This window comes from Streptopelia decaocto (assembly GCF_964273445.1).
Source record: "Streptopelia decaocto genome assembly, chromosome: 5".
NCBI classification, from domain to species: Eukaryota; Metazoa; Chordata; class Aves; order Columbiformes; family Columbidae; genus Streptopelia; species Streptopelia decaocto.
The window spans coordinates 9,934,016-9,951,188 of record NC_138659.1 but is presented as its reverse complement, the minus strand read 5'-3'; the positions used below and the strand labels follow the sequence as shown (position 1 = coordinate 9,951,188).

Here is a 17,173-nt window from a genome sequence, read left to right as displayed (position 1 = left end):
GAGGGGCTGGACAGACAGCAGATGACGTTCTCAGGGACACGGATTAGAGGGGGACTTGGCAGTGCTGGGTTAATGGTTGGACTCAATGATCTTAAAGGTCTTTTCCAAACAAAACGATTCTGTGGCTCCTGGGCTGACGGGCACAGATCCCGGGGTCTTTCAGGATGCCCAGCTCCCTGAGTAAGCTCTCCCGCTCCACACGTCTCAGATTTAAAGCTTAAGAGAAGCAACTCAAATTGTTGATTTAAAAGAAGAAATGAGGTTATTTCACATCTTCAGGGTTGCCTCTTTTGATGAGCTAATTCCAGTTACCTGATCAACGAAGCTCTTCACATTAATGCAAAGTTAGTAGCAAGATACAGAGACACATATGCAATTATTTTGCCTTAACAAGATTTATTATTATTTTTTTTTAAATCTGTTACAATAGAATCTAGCAAGCAAGAAATGTGTTACTCACTAATTTCTTAGATTTTACACTTAATTTACATCTGCCTTCAGCTTGGCACAAAGCATAGGAAAGTGACATTTTAAAATGCTTCCTTCAGCCAATAAAAGAAAATTTTCAAGATGTGCCATATAAGCTCCCTCCACAAGAAGTATTCATGTGCCTCATCTCCAAACGCTTCCTATAAACAAAGAACAGCAGCAGCTACTGAACTGGTAATGACCAGGACCTGAGTGTTTCCCAGCTGGCCAGGCTCACCTCCAGACCTCGCTTTTGTGACCCAAAGGGTGGCCCAAGACAAGCTTTTCTGCTTTTGAATCTCAAAAAAAAGCCCCCACCTTTGAATGACCTGTTCACTGAACAGCACAAAGAATGACTTGAAGACTCTGAGCTTGCAGGAGAAATACTGTGAAAAGTTTGTTTAGCATTTTAGCAACCTCTGTGCTCACCCAGTTACTGATTCCCACTCAGCAGTTTGACTTCAAATGCCTCAGAACAAAGTGTTATTTCTCTAAATGCAATAATCTATTGAAGTCTAAGCAGCTGAGGTTTTAATAAAGTTACAAAGCTACTGTTCATGTGTTTCAGAGATAATTACAGGGTTAAGCATACATATGTAGGCTTTAAACAATCTCATTTTAACTTCTCAGTGACGCTACATTAAGCAGTGAGGAAGGAACAGGTCTGCACCGAGCAGACGAGGTCGGAGGACACGGAAAGCTGCTGCAAAAGTGCCTGCAGATCCCAGTGACCTGCCCGCAGCCCCCAGCACCCCTGCTTTTTGTTCTGTTTTTCATGTAATTTATCTTCTTGCAGGTACTGAGGGTGCATTCCAGTAACACAGCTTCTTCCACAGTTCCTATACCTGTACAGTTTTTGGACCACTGTATAGCTTCAAGGCCAGAAGGTATTTTCCATCTGCCTGTACCAAATACTAGCAAATAAAATATATCTCGCAATGACTGACAGGAGGTAGGACAACTATTTCAGTTCAAACTGAAGAAGTTATTGTGACAAAGGCTCAGTAAATAAACATCAACTCTTCTGCAGCTGGTGCCCGAAGGAGAGCGCGTGTTTAAACACTCAGTCATGAGCTCCTCATGAAATTATTGATCCATAAGTTTACATTTACTAATTGCTTTGGCTCACAGGCATCACACACAAGTATTTGGCAAACATGGAGAAAAATACCACGGCCTAAATTCTTCAGCACTGGGAAACCAGTTCAAGTCTTTGTAGAAAGGATTTTTGGAGCAGGGACAGGCTGGGCAAGTGCAGAACCAGCACGAGGGATGGGACCATGTAGAAGAAGGAGGAAAGAGGCAGCTGAAAGGGCTGGGCTGTATTACCAACTGCAAACCATTCCTGTGTGTGCTCAGCGTCCTGGAATATTTTGGAAAACTATATGAAACCTGTGAGTGTATGCTGTGGAAGAGAATCGCTGGGCTTAAACCAGTGCAGCTGCTGATAGTCTAAAAACTTCAAAACCTGCTCACCATCTGCTTAGCTACTCGCTGGTTACACCACCAGCATCAACAGCTCTCCATGCAGAGATATGAAATGCCAAATTACCAATTCTCACCTTTAGAACGTGCTCCTGCTCACCTCACTGTGTGGAAGCACTGTACCAGTTAACATACAGCGCAGGAGGAAAAACAGCTTTAAGAGATTAGACCCCAAACAGCATCTAATGAGTGATGGAGCGTGACTTACTGAGGTCGTTGTCCATCTTGTATGCGATGTCCAGCTGCATGATGAACAGCATGAACTGGAACCAGGGGCTCATCTCCTTGCTGGGGAGGGGGACATGCACGGCAAAGACGATGTCGTTGGCTTCAATCTGCCTGCTCACCGCCTCGTCAAAGTCCTTGAGCTTCTCGCAGTGGTTGGGTCCCCAGGGCATCAGCCACTTGGTTTTGTGGTGGTTTTTTCTCACATCAATGCACTTCACTGACATGTAAGGAACAGCTGTGGTGGGGCTGGGAGCTGCAAATGGAAGAGAACAACATTTTTAGGATCTTGGGTTACCTTATATAGCGTCTTCCCCATCAAATACGCAGATCCCCACTCAACTATTCAAAAACAATTTAAAGTTAATGCATCAAATGATTCTCCTTCACAGCTCCTTGAGCTTGCAGTTAAGTAATTATGTTTATTACATCTACAGACATATTACTGACTTTGTAGTGGGATCAAATTAGGATTAGCTGAAGCAGTGGGAATCTGCCAGTCCAGTCTCAGATACCTCAGTTGCACCAAAATCACAAAGAAGGCTCCTGGCATCTTTTTCTGTGCATACACTCTTGCAGTTTTCTCACTTGAGTAAATCCACTTGCAAAGCATGTGGCTATCACAAAGCCAGAGAGATGAACTGAGCCCAGACCTCGTGGTCCTGCAGAGCAGGACAAGGCTTCCTGCAGGGATCTGAACTGTGTACGGCCACACGCTCCCTTGGGCATGAGGCTCATCTTGCTGCTCACTCATGCCATTATCTTTAAAAAACAGCCAGCACCGATACACTGGATATTGCTGTGTTAATCTTTCCTATACTTACTCTCAGGTCCAGCAGTGCTCGGCTCTGCCGTATGTCAAGTAAAGATCCATAAAATCGCAGAATGGTTTGCGCTGAAGAGACTTTCCCAGCTTCCCCAGTGCCACCCCGCCATGAGCAGGGACATCTTCACCAGCTCAGGTTGCTCAGAGCCCCATCCAGTCTGGCCTGGGATGTCTCCAGGGATGGTTCATCCACCACCGCTCTGGGAACCTGGGCCAGGCTCTCACCACCCTCAGTGCACTTCCCTGGGCCACAACTGTCTCATTTCCTGAAGGGACAATGAACCTTGCAGCAGGTGGCACTGCCACCGCTTCACCCCCTCTTTACCTGGAGGTCCATCTTCATCCCAACATAGCTCGAGTCAGTAAGGCCAGCAAAGCATCTTCAGAAAACCAAGCTGAATGCAAACAGGTTTCTCTCCTGCAAGGCTATCACCCATGCGCTGGTCCCACCTCCATCACACAGCTGCTGCTTAAACAAGGATGTGAGTTATCCCAAATCCTTGCAAAGGGGGATCTCACCCAGCCCAGGGTCATCCCCAACATCTGCTGGCTGCAAATGTGCTGTGGGAGCCGTCTCACCCTACCCAAAACGCCCTACGTGGAAGGCATGGAGTAACTGGCCACCTCCATGATGCTCCAAAGGTCCTTCCTCAGCCACTGCTGCTAATGGGAGAGAAACGTTCTGTGTGAAGGTACCTCTTCTTTCTGCTTTAAGTCAGGTGTGAACTAATGACTATCACAGCAGAAGATTTCTCTGTTTTTTTCCCCCAGCCAAATTTTTTTTAAAATCTTGGCTCTGAAGTGCTCCCCAAACTCTGCACTGGCCCCATGCCCTCAGCCAGTGACAAGGCTTGGTGCATGGGCACAAGACACCCATTTTCATTGTATTGATATAACCTACAACATCCCAGATCACCCAGTTAAAACTATGGAGGATTCGATTCCTTGTGCTTTACATCAAACAGTCAGAAACTCTGAAGTACAAATAGGGATGAAAGCAGAAAGGAAATGCATTCCACCTTCACCCTCAAATCTGAGAGAAAGGCTTTTTAAAACTCCAATATAATTCCAATATAGCTCTTCCATGCAAAGAACTCTTATGACAGTGGTTCTGCCCTATTTCCAATAAATATTTTAATGCGTCACAGAACTGGCAAACCATGAGGATGAGCAGAGTTTGGGATGCTCCAGTTCCCCATCTCCTGTATGATCCAAGCAGCTTCCATGGGTCAGAAAGTCAAGTGACTGGGTCAATAATTCCCCTGTCCCTCAGAGACCTATTCCCCTTTTGTCACAGAAAGAAATATTTTTCTGCACAACAGCCAGCTCAACACATTTTGATGTCCAATACTTTTCACTGCAGTATAACCAGCACTGTCCTATTTTCTGAATATTAGCAGGAAGGTACCTCTGGTCATGCGGTAACGAAATCCCTCCAGCTTCACAGGTTTTGGGAAGCAGATGGAGCAGGTTAACCCTTTCTTTTTAAGCTGTTAAAAGGTTTTACTTGATTTCTGTTTTCACTAGAACTTGAAGAAACTGGAGTTATGCAACGCACGTTTCTTGCGAAATGGCATTTATGAAAAACTCCAAACTATCCAGCCCTTTTCAAAAATGAAAATAGGGCTCAAAATTAAAAAAATGTGAGCACAAATTTAACCTAATGACAGAATAAAGCAGTAACACAAGTGATAAGCATTGAAATGCTCCTTACTGTGACTTAAAACAGAAGTGGCATATAGAATAGCAGACATGCAAGGATATAGAATAATAGAGAAGTTGAATGTTGAGGTTTCCAGGGAAAAGGCACCAGGGTGGTCACGTAAAATTGGGGACAAGCCAGTCATCCCGCGGGCTCCTGCAGAAAGCTATTGTCACATTGTCACCATCCTCATTTTGACAGATGGTCCAGGGCTTCCCAAACAGACCACCCCAAAACCTCCAGCAGCAATGAACAACACCCGACTTACAAACTGCAAGTACTTCAACGGGAAAAGAAATCACTAAAATGGAGCAACACCCCCCCAAGCAGTACCGGCTCTCGGCACACCAACATCCCCAGCTGCACTGGGGGATCCAGCCCCCGCTCCTGGGGGGTTTGGACACAGCATCCCCACTGCTTTTTGGGATCCCAGCCAGGAGCTCTGCCGCGCATCTCCGCTAATGCGCCGCCTCGTTAGGAAGATGAGATCCACGCTCCATCCTACGGGCAGGGGAACGACTCAACTGGCAAGTCAGGAGGAAGTTGTTGTTTATAAACTGCATTTTTTCAAGTTATTTTGACGGCAATAAGTTTCTTCTAGCTGAAAAACAGCATTGCTGCTGGCATAAAGGGATTTGCTGAAAGGAAAGGGATTTGCTCAAGCAGGAACACTTCCAGATTCGTACCTGCTCTTGCTGTCAATCCACAGCCCCAGAACAACTCAGACACGGAGTGGTGCTGCACCCTAAATCCCCGCTGCACCCCAAACCCCTGCTGCACCCCAAATCCCCGCTGCACCCCAAACCCCTGCTGCACCCCAAACCCCTCTGGGAACCACAGACAACTCCCTAAAACCAACAAATCATTGATACACCAGGAGCAGCAAAACAGAATAAAAATCAAACATTCAAAAAACAAATAGGAAATCTAACTGCAAGGCCAGGATGACTCTAAAGATGTGCCATAAGTGCATAAAACGGTGTAATATTCCTTTATCATGCCTCAATACAGAACCTAGTAAGCGTGGCTAAAACTGCAACTGTAAATCAATATTAGGAATATTGTTGTAAAATAAGCCAGACATGCAGGCCAAGCAATCTGAGCTTTTTGACAGATCTTTGTGTGATTTAAAAGCAGGCATTTCTGAATTAAGAGACATTGTTACTTCTACAGAGAAGATGAGTGTTTCTTGCTTTGATGCAACCCATTATAGCCATAAATACATGTTTTCATCACTGACTGATTATGATTTTAAAGACTTGGCATGCTAAATCAAGTGTCCCCTCTGCCAAAGTTACAGCTTTGAGGAGTAAGAGACAATTACTATATATATTCCTGTTCAGGATCTGCACACCAAACAAACGTCGGCACTTGGCTTCCATTACTTGTTTGGCTCCAGTCCCATTAAATTCAAGTGAGCGTTGAACCAAGTGGAAAAAAAATGCTTTGTGAAGCTGCAGCCAAGTCAACTCGCAGCATTACAAAGTGCTATGCAAAACAAAGGCAGCGCCGAGGGATTTCAGGGAAAACGCGGTGCCAAGCAGGCTGCTCTCAGCCATTCCGCCTGTGGGCTGGTTCAGCTTCAGATATTAAATGATATATGTCAGCTTGTAAATAATTAAATAGCCGTTTGTGCATAACACAGTGGATAAGCTCAGCCTGCGTTCCAGTCGGGGAAGCGCTGCAGCAACGCAGGTGCCCTTAGGCAGGCTGAGCAGGAAAAGAGAGGAGCTGGGCTTTACCAGGAGGGGTTTGCAGGAGCTGGTGCAGGGCACGGATCTCCAGGGGCCACCTCAAACAGGAGCCAGCCTGGCAAGCCCCCAGCAGTCACCAAATCACACCAGATAGAAGGGACCTCAGAAGATCATCTAGCCCAACCTGAGATTATCTAGCACCCTACCCAGTTGCATCTCAAAAACCTCCAGTGATGGGGACTCTGCAATTGGTATCGATCAATTCACAAGACCTCTTCAATTGTTCAACTTCCAAAAAAGAAGAACTTGATCACCATTACAAGAGCCACATTCTTACAGCCAGCCACATTTAATTTGCTTGTTTCCCTCCTGCGGACACACAGACAATCGTAGTCCATTTTTCTGGTTTTGTTACGCTGAAGTAGAAGGGTACACAGTTGAAGGAGCCCTGGCATGGGGCAGAGACCCCGCCGCTCCATGGGTGCTGGATGCCGACAGCCGTGGGCACGAGGCCAGCGGAGCTGCTGGCACCGTCGCTGGGTCTGTCCAACCTCCCTACTTAAGAGAATAAACTTCCCACAGACAAGTTAAGAGACAGGATGATTCACAGCAAACGCTTTCAGGGCACCAGCCGTGATCTCCGAGGAGCCGGCGTGCTGGGACGCAGGCAGGGGTGACTGCCCCCACCAGAACCCTCCTCAGGTCTAATGGGACAAACCTTGGTTAAATCTTCCTTAAAAGCCCAGGCAAGCACAGGCAGGAAAATACCAGCCATGTCTGAGCAACCTCTCTTTTGCAGTTCACTGCTTTTCATACTAGTTTGGAGAGGGAAAACAGTTTCCCCTGTTTGAAGCTTGTTTGCATTTATGCTATAAACACATTTGCTGTAAAGGTACATGGTGACCAGCTGGTCCGTACACTGCTGGGGAACCCGCTCACTCCACCTCCTCCAGAAGAGGCTTTGGAGGCACCTGTCTCATTGCAAAAACGCCAGGGTTACCCCAAATGACATGGGTCACAGCAGACCCTGCCAAGGACACGTGGCTCCTTGCCATGGTTTTAGCCTAGGAGCACCTGCAGACAATGATTCTTCATGAGCCTTCAAAGCCATTTCAGCTGCATCCTACAGACTGAAGCAACTCTTGCATTTCAATCCCAGCAAGACTTTTCTCAAAAAAAAAAAAAAAGAGAAATTTTTCAATATGGTATTCAAAAATACCATATATCCAATGGTACATTAGCTCAAGAATATAGATTTTTCTTGAGCTTTGTCCCCAAGAAACAGCAGCAGTTAAAAGTAAGAGAGACATTTAGTGCAGGAGGGACAGCCAGAAGTTGAATTGCTTTCAGTTTTTAATGATCCAAAACTACTCAGTCTTGTGCTGAACTGGTAGCAATGTTTCACCTGAAGATGATAGTGTTCTAGAATAACTTCAAATAAACAGATTTGCAGGAGACATCTCGGCATACTTTACATCTACAGAGAGGTCAGAGATGTGATGACCTGATTCAGCAGTTGTCATGAGCTGGTTGCTCAGCACTGGACACCATTCTCATTGCCAAGAGCGAGGATTTCTCTCCTGCATCTAAACTGGAATTGAAATTCTTTCACATCATGTAGACTAAACAAGAGTCTGAGTGGCAGCAAACAGCCAAAGTGATTCATGGCACAGCTGGGACACCCAACGCGGCTTCTGCCCCATAATGAAACCTACAGCTGAAGAAATTGAGCATCCTGCCCCAAATGCACTGCACCTCCAAATTTCTCACAGGGGAAAAAAAAAGAGTGAGTTAAAACCATTAGGTCTTTAAGGAGAGAAGAAAGGAAAGCCTCTTTTCTCCAAACAGCTATCAATCTTTAATAAACACCCTTCCACATCTCTGTGCCACAAGCAGAACTCGTTCCTACCCATCTCTTGGGCTGACATCTCCTGCAAAGCATGTTAGCGATGGTCTGTGGGGACAGGCGAGGGCACATGGAACAGAGAAATCCCATCTAGACAAACTCCAGCACCATTCATAGCCCACTGGACTTACCCTGAAAGATGTCAGCAAATAACATGGAGCAGCTGTCAAACTATTTTTATTTACTTATTTTAATTCTCAAAGCCCTGGTTCAAGGCTTGTCAGCTTTAACATCTCTCTAGTACAGCAATTAGTACCTTTCCTTTAGTTTCAGCTACACTGTCCTTGAATCGATCTATTTCTATTAACATGTAAGTATTCATCCACCCTTTTATCTTCTGAGAAAAAAAAAACCCAAACAATAAGATCACACCTGTAAATGGAGGAACTCAGGAGATATTCCTCCGAGAAACACTATTCCTCTGTACTTAGACTTTATTTTACTGAAAGCAAGCTCAATCTTTCAATATTTTCATTTTACAATATTACATATGCTTAGAATTGCATGAGAGCCACCACTCAGTTTATTAATTTCAATACATTAAGTAGATCTTCAAAAAGCTCCTGCAGTAAACCTAGTTCTTTTCCACTCCCACAGGAATATTACCTCTATGATATATATTTTGTACCTTCTCATCTCAAACACCTACAGCATTTCAAATTAACTACTGACCCCTGCTCTCGCACCATAAACAAGCCCTTTAGAAAATCTCAATTGCATTGTGTCTACATTGATTAAAGCTTGAATCCTACTGACCTCATGTGGTGTTAACTTCTCCCATGCACCAGGAATATTCTGCTTTTCTACTCAATTACCCCCTTCTGTGCGGAGCCATCACTGCCCCTGAGCACACACAATGGGCTTCTGCTTCATTACACTAACCAACAGCAGGACAGGAATAAACAAGCTAATTTATCATCGGACAGACTCAGCTTTTCCAACCAGGATGGTAAGAACCCGAATAACATTATCTATACTTACTATTTATAAATATATACTTATTGCAGCATGGAAGTTTTCTACCGTCTTTCCTGACCTCAGTGCTACTGGTTTAGTGTGTTAATGAGTGACCACTAACACCATCTTTAAATTACTGTTTTTTATTACTAGTTACTATTCCATGAGCTACATGAAAGCCTTTTTCAAACACTGCAGCAGCTTTTATATGCAGAAATGCTATACATTGAAATAATCTAATTAATCTTAAAAAGAAAAAAAATAAATCACTACCAACTGGAAACCCGCTCCCCCTGGGAAAGGTATTTCTTTCTTATCATTTGACTTCAAGCTTTATCAAGACTAGGCCCCTTTAAAACCCCACAACACCATTTCCATCCTTATTTACAGTGGGAGCTGCTTATTTACAGTTGTAGCTGAAGACCCTTATTTCTCTTGTGTCCAATAGATTTATCAATAGTATAGGTTTCCCTTATCTTGTTTGTTTCAGACCATAAGAATGAAACTGAACAAACCACAAAGCCTAGTTTGCATCACAGAATCCCAGGTTGGGATGGACCTCAAGGAACATCTGCCCCAACCTTTCCTGGCACAAGCCCGGTCTAGAAAAGCTGGCCCAGCACCCTGTCCAGCCCAAGGTTAGGTTCTGCACACAGGTCTCCTGCTCTTCCTGTGGTTTTGAGGAATTTCTACACTTTCTCAGCTTCTGATATCCATGCAGTAGCTACAGATGTGTTTGCACATGTGTTGGTGGGTAGTTGTTTGTTGTTTTGGGGTTTTTTTTGCTCAAGGTTTGTTCTTCAATGCTGCATTTGCAGTTTTGGGCCTTCTCTCACAGATTATTCCTTGGCCCCAGCACACCACAAAGCAAGAAAACCTTAGAGGCAACAGAATACAAGTATTAATATATGAATGTTTGCTGGATAACTGCACCAATGACCTCCACAGTTCACACAGAGATACAACAGCAGCAACAAATGCAAAAAGCACTCGCAGTACGAGTTACATACATGCAGAAATACATATTGAAAAATATTTTATTTAAAAGGGAAAAAAGAGAAGGCAGAACTGATTTACTAATTGCCACAGTTTGATCTTCTTCAAGCCATCCTTTGTCAACTTTTGACTCAGATGAAACACCCAGCCGAGATCTTAAATCCCTGCAGAGGTTGAAAATAGGGGTATGCCCTGATGTTATCATGCAGCTTTTGCCCCCCGAGGGACAGCCTGAAACTCTGCAAATCCCACAGCACAGATAACAAGATACCTTGAAACCCCCAGCACTCAGATATGTAAAGAATTTCATCTGCATTTGAATGGGAGGGAGCAGATCCTGGGGCCCTTCCCCAGGCCGGGCCCTGGGACACCCTGTGCCCTTCAAAGGCTGCCCGGGCCCATCAGAGAGTTGTAACTTGACTTCAAAGACTGTAAATGTTATTTACTAAACAAAAAACTTCCTGCTGAAACTTGCAAAGCGCCGAGAGGCAGCGCGACCACGGCTTGGTGAGCGCTCAGGTCGTGTTTAAAACCAAGCCTGTTTAGTTAGTACCGACACTAAAGAAAAGAGGAACAGCAAGAGGACTGTCCTTTTCACCTAAATTCTGACGCAGAGTTTCTCTGATGCATCTCTCCCAAGGTAACTGCAGTTTGCAAGTGATGAAAAAGCACAAAAACCCGAGCACCCCAGAGGATTTACAGCCTCCTCAGGCCCCCAGCATGGCCGTTTCTGCCTGGGAACTCTCAATTTCTGGCACATTTGCCCATTCAGCTACAGTTACAGCTCTTAAAAAAAGAAGAATTGAGCAGACCTAAACTAAACAGACATGACCTTTCGTGTCTGCTTTTTCATCAGCTCCCAGTGCTTCTGCCAAGGCTGCAGCGCTGCAGGAATGTGTCTATACAGAGGAGTTTATTGGCATTCACGGCCACGGTGCAGCACTGACCTATTCAGCACGGCTTGCCCATCTTCTGGAGGGGCCAGCGATGAAAGAAAGTCATGCTCAGAAAAATGGTCTTTGTGCGGGAGCCCACAGACACTCTTTCCTAGCAGGGCCGCGTCCACATGCCTCAGAAATCAGAGCGTCTCTCCCGCCAAAAGATCAGTTCAGCCCTGAGAAGGTAATGAAATCCGAGGAAAGAAAATTAAATCCTGGGAACTCTCTGCTCAGGAGCCAAATCAGACATTTAGATAATGAACTGGAATTGTTGATAGCTGCTCAGCCATTTATACACGACTCATTATCTCGCTGGGTGAGACACACAAGTAAGAGTTTTATTTGCTCCAGTCAAAACACTTCTGCTTTTTTTCAACCTTAAGCTAAGGCACAGGAGCAGTGAACCTGCACCTTCTTAAATGCATCCTCCTCATCTGGAAGACTCATGTGCTACATAAATACCTCCACTTTTCCAATCAGTTAAATTTGTAAAGTGTACGGGTGTGCACTGGACTTCCAGCACTTAACTGTGCATGTGCCTGCTCCTGGACTTTGTCTCCACTGCAGAGAGGTTCTCCTGCATTCAGTCGGCCCGTCTGAACTGAAACCAAGATAATCTGTGACTTGGGACTGACTCAGAGGCTGCAGGTTTGTACATCTGCCCAACCTCTGTGGTGATCCAGCAGCACAAAGCCCACCAAGATGCAGGGAACCCAGCCTGGGTACCGGCAGCACCCAGGAGCATTTTAAAAACTGCCCGACACTTTGGGAGTTGGTTAATACAAAATCTACCTCCATGAACTCTGGACAGATTTGAGCAGTAAAATGTTGGGTTTTCTTCTTTTTTAGATACAGTCTATATAAATGAATTCCAGGATGCACAGGAAATTACAAAGAGGGACACCATCAACAGCTTCCCACAAGGTATACAGAGGAAGATAATTTGTAATAAAAAGCTTTGGTTTAAAGGAAACCAAGAGGCATGAAGCCCACATTAGAATCACGTCAGATTTCCAGAGACACTAAATTTCCCTCACTGGGCCAGCAGTCAGAAGCAGAGGACACAAGGTGTCCTGAGGCCCTAGAGCAGCTGCTGGGGTGACCTCCATGGGAATACCCTGCTCAAAAATCCCAGTAACAAGCTGGGCCAGGCAGATGCTGTGGGAAGGTTTGTTCTCACGCCACATCCAAGGCCATCACCAGTTAACCCAGTTTCTCGTGATGGTCAGCACAACACAAGGGCTGGTGGCACCGCTGGACAGCCAGGAGATCAGACACCTGCTCAGCCCACACCGTACGTCTCAAAGGCAGCACATACACGTGCAGAGTACGCAAGGGCTCCCAGGAATGCTGGCACAACTGTATATTAGCTGCAGCCTCATTTCTCACAAACATTAATGATGTCTTGAATGATAACAGAAAACATTCCTGTTTGATCCCATCTTCCTGTATCTATGCTATCACTCATAGCAGCCTGGTGAAGATGACGCTTTTTACAACTAATTTTATGGATCATGTTTTGTCAAATACTGGTACATACTAAGAAAACACATAACACACAATCCAGAAGTGTAACTTTCAAACAAGACATTTACCAGGGAACAGACACCAGAAAAGGGCTTGAAAACAGGTTGGTTTGAGGCAGCGAGAATCCCAGTTTTCTGGAGCCAACAGTTCATTGCCACAGCACAACAAAGACACAGCTCAATAAAAGTCGCTTTTGAGGTGTTTTCTCACTCCCTCGCTTTGCAAAGCTGCCTGAGACCGCTCCTGGAGCTGCACCCCAGCAAGGGAATGACTCCCTTACACATACATCTCATGCTTTGCCAACATACAGTTCAAAGCAAAATCCATGTGAGAGCTGAATAGAGCCCAGCTCCCAAATAAAAGAGCTGTTGGAAATCTGCAGGCCATATGAAAACTCAGACATCATTGCAGTTTACTGGTCAAAAACTAGCTAGAGAACCACCGCTGGCAGAAAACCTCAATTTCAGAAAAACGAAGCTTTGTTGTCGTATCAGGTACCAATGCGTTGCATTTGTGTGTTTTGGACCCGGACAAGTAATCTGTTAAAATAGAGCACTTAGTCATTGTTTTGAAACATGACCTAACTGACTGCTAAAGGAAAGGCTGGTTTAGCTTTGTAGCCCTGTTCCACTCGTGTACATATTTTGGTTTGTCTAGACCTGAATAAACTAAAATAACTAGATTCTCGTTGTCTCTTCAGCGTTCCTGGTCTGGTTTGATCCAGTGCGCTATTTCAGTGACACCTCAACTCCCGTCCTACCTTGTGTCACACCTCACAGAAGGGCAGCCGTCCCCTGTCATTGCTGCCAGAGCTATTGGCACTTGGAGCTTTCAATCGCATTGCTTTGCTCCCCGCTTGCTGTCCCCAGCCACGCTGCAGAAAAACGCCAGCCATCGACTCCTTTCTCACCAGATGCCTCTTAGAAAACACCACAAGCTAGGGACAGGCTAAAAGGACAAGGACCCCGAGCTGTGGGCCCCAGCTGTGATCCAAAAACTGGTCACAAGCCGCCAGCTCAGAGCTTCCAGGGACACGGGGGCCCCAACAACAAGGCATTCCAGGGGGCTAATTCCTGGGAAGAGCTTCATGCAGACCCCTGGGCCGGGACACGCAGCTCCTGTGTGATGCGGCCAGATGTTGGGGACCACACATCGTTCACACGTAAGAACAGCATCCTGGCATGTATCAAGAATAGCGTAGCCAGCAGGCCCAGGCCAGTCACCGTCCCCTGTGCTGGGCACTGGGGAGGCCAAACCTCGAATCCTGGGGGCAGTTTTGGGCCCCTCAGGACAAGGAAGCCCTTGAGGTGCTGGAGCGAGTTGAGAGAAGGGAACGGAGCTGGAGCACAAGTGTGATGGGAACAGCTGAGGGACCTGCGGGGTTCAGCTGGAGAACAGGAGCTGAGGGGAGACCTTCTGATCTCTGAACTGCCTGAAAGGAGCTTGGAGCCAGGGGGGGTCGGGCTCTGCTCCCAAGGAACAAGCGCCAGGACCAGAGGAAACGGCCTCAAGTTGCACCAGGGGAGGTTGAGGTTGGATCTTGGGAACAATTTCTTCCCCAAAGGGCTGTTGGGCATTGGAACAGGCTGCCCAGGGCAGTGGTGGAGCCACCATCCCTGGAGGGGTTGGACAGATGGAGATGAAGTTCTCAGGGACATGGGGTAGTGACAGGGTTGGGGTAATGGTTGGACTCGATCTTGAGGGTCTTTTCCAACCAAAATGACTCTAGGATTCTAACTTACAGCTGTGTCACAGGCTTCCAGCTCCCAGGAATGCTGGGGAGCCCATCAGTGCAGCTGTCCCACCACCACTGGACTGAAGAGGGGATGAGCCTCTTAATGCATCCAAATGTGGTAAATACTGCAGAGGAAAAACCAGTTTGCATGATTGTTTAGTGGAGTTTTATCTGGTAAAAGATCAGAAGTGGGGGTTTCCAGCAATTAAACAAAGCCTGCCCACAACCCTCCCCCAGGACTTGCCTGCAAAGCATCTAAGTTCTTCCATCTCCCAATCCCTACAAACCTGAAGAGAAACACTTCTGTTTATTCCCTATAAAGCTAAACACAAAACATATCTGTTTATCATCTTTGTCCCCAAATGAAAACAGAACCAGGGCTTTCTGATCAACACTTTCCTTTTGCACAAGCAACTTACTTTTTTTTTTTTTAAACTTAGAAGTGAGAAGCTACTAGAAAAAAAATGCTTTTAAGACAAATACTGAGCATGACTTCTCTGCACAACACAGGTCAAGACATTTACACTTTAATGAATCAGTGCTGGGTTCGGCATCTGCTCTAGAACCAGCTCTTAAAGGAAACAAAAAAACAAAAAAAGGAAAAGCGCCAATTCGGCTCATCTTCAGTGTTGGTTCAGGCCCACAAGACTAGAAAAAGTGCATTTTAATTCAATGTTTGCCACTGACTCCTTTGTGATTAAGCACAGATGAGAACCGAAGCAAGAGAATGAGGGAAACAAAAGTTTTTGAAAATTATGTTCAGCAGAATTCCTGTGGCTCTTAAGAAGAGCTAATTAGAGAGGCTACAAATGCAAAGCACTGAAGCGCCTCAGGACACTGAACCTGCTTCCGCAGGAACGGCTGTCGATATTTCTTACATATCTCTCAAATAAAGATCCCTGCGAGAACAAGCAACTTTATTCCCCCAAATAAAAAGCGTGACTGATTTTCCCGCTGCCCCTGCAGCGCAATGGGACTTCAGTTCTGCACAGTCATTTGGGAAAAGCCCAACAGCCCCAAATCCCGGAGGAAGGGAGTGAATCCCCGGGCCAGCCCTTGGCCCGGGGCGGGGAGCAGGGAGGGTTCGGGCCGGGAATTCCTCTGCAGGGCAGCGCTGGGAAAGAGACACGACCATCAGGACAAGGAGCCGGCGCACAGCTCAGCTGCTTTCTAGTAAAAAAAAAAAAAATATCCAGAGACTACCCCAAACCCTGCTCTCCTCCATCTTTCTCCTTCCCCAGGCAAAAAATAATAAATCACACCCCCAGCCCCCAGGGCCTGAGGATTCTGCAGAGCTCATAAATAAACACAATCAGGGCTTAAAAGTTTGAGACGAGGTTTTGCGTGAGAAAAGTCGGGCTGAGCCGCCGGCGTGTGGGGGGGTTGGTGCCACCCGGGGAGCTGTAAAAGGCGGGTGGGGGGACGCGCCCGTTCCCGGGGGGTGTGGAACACCGAGGGCATGGGGGGTGGGTTTAAGGTCCCCCCTCAAAGCAGCCGCCTGGGTTTGCCGTGAGCAGAAACAAACCCCGGCCGACACGGGGGTTTGGAAGGGGCCCCCCAGGAAAAAGGAGCCCGGACAAAGCGGGGGAGCGGCTGCTGAGTGGGGGCCGGGCTGGCGGGCACCGAAATGCGCCTCCCCCCACCCCGCACCCCGCCGGAGCAGCGCCCATTAATTTTCCTCCTTCCTTTTTTTTTTTCCCCCCTCCTTTTCTTCTTTACATATATATATATTCCAATTATCATTATCGCAAGCGTGGAGGATTCCTCCCGCGGTCGGTTCGGAGGCCGAAAAACGGGGAGGGGCAGAGGTACGAAAAGACCGGAGGAATTTTTTTTTTAATAAATTCTTTTTTTTTTTTTAAAAGCCAACTTTGCAATGCAAGGCTTGCCTGCGCGATCCGTCGCCATACTGAAGATTTTCCCCCTTTCCTCTTTCTTTAAGTACAGACTAAAACCAGGCCAAAAAAAAAGAACAAACCCAAAAACTTTTTCTCTGCCCCTTCTTTTCTTGCAGGCACTAGAGTGAAATGTGCACAAAGAGGCCCAGGGAGCCGTGTTTTCTTAACTACAATAGCCGGGCTAATTAGATCATAGGAGCGAGTCAGCGATACTGTAACAAGTAGCTAAACAACGCGAGCGAGGAGAGGAGGAGGAAGGAAAGTTTGCACCTTCGGCACTCACCGATCAGACCTCCCACCAGAAAGGCGATGACTTGGAAAACCAGCAAAATTCCCCCGACGATACACAGCTTTTTGGTGCTCATGTTCTCGATGATGGCCCCAGCCATCTTCACCCGCTTCTAAGCCCCCCCCGCTCCCCCACCCCGAGGCGGGGAAGGGGCCGGGGCCGCGGGGATGGGGCGGACGAGGCTCCGCACTGATTGCCCGGGCCAGCCCGGAGCCGGCTCCCCGCTCCCCACCGCTTCCAGCCGTGATTGTGGCCGCCGCTCGGCTGCATGTGGCCGCTTTAAAGGAGCTGGAGGCCGGTCACATGATGCCGCCTCCCCCCGCCCCTCCGCGCTCCCGCGGCCCCGCCGCCGGGCCCGGCCCCGCCGGGGTCCCCGGGATCCCCGCTGCACTCCGGGGGTTCGCCCCGGGAAGGGGCCGGAACCGCCCGGGCAGCCCCGGGAGGCAGCGGGGGGCGCAGCCGCTGCGGGCGGTGCAGGTGAACCCCCCGCTGCTCTGCACCTTCAACACCCGCGCAGCGCCCGCCGA

At 47.1% G+C, this 17,173-nt stretch overlaps 1 protein-coding gene across 1 annotated transcript in view; it reads right to left on the bottom strand.

Moving 5' to 3' along the window:
* Positions 1-16,882, bottom strand: part of WLS (Wnt ligand secretion mediator) — a 35,077-nt gene extending 18,195 nt beyond the window's left edge. The window contains exons 1-2 of the mRNA XM_082053346.1: positions 16,641-16,882; positions 2,162-2,434 (exon numbers count right to left, since the gene is read on the bottom strand). Of these exons, the coding sequence (XP_081909472.1) occupies positions 2,162-2,434; positions 16,641-16,746 (379 nt within the window). The 5' untranslated portion in view covers positions 16,747-16,882. The remainder of the gene's footprint in view (positions 1-2,161; positions 2,435-16,640) is intronic.
* Between the last annotated feature and the right edge of the window lie 291 nt (positions 16,883-17,173).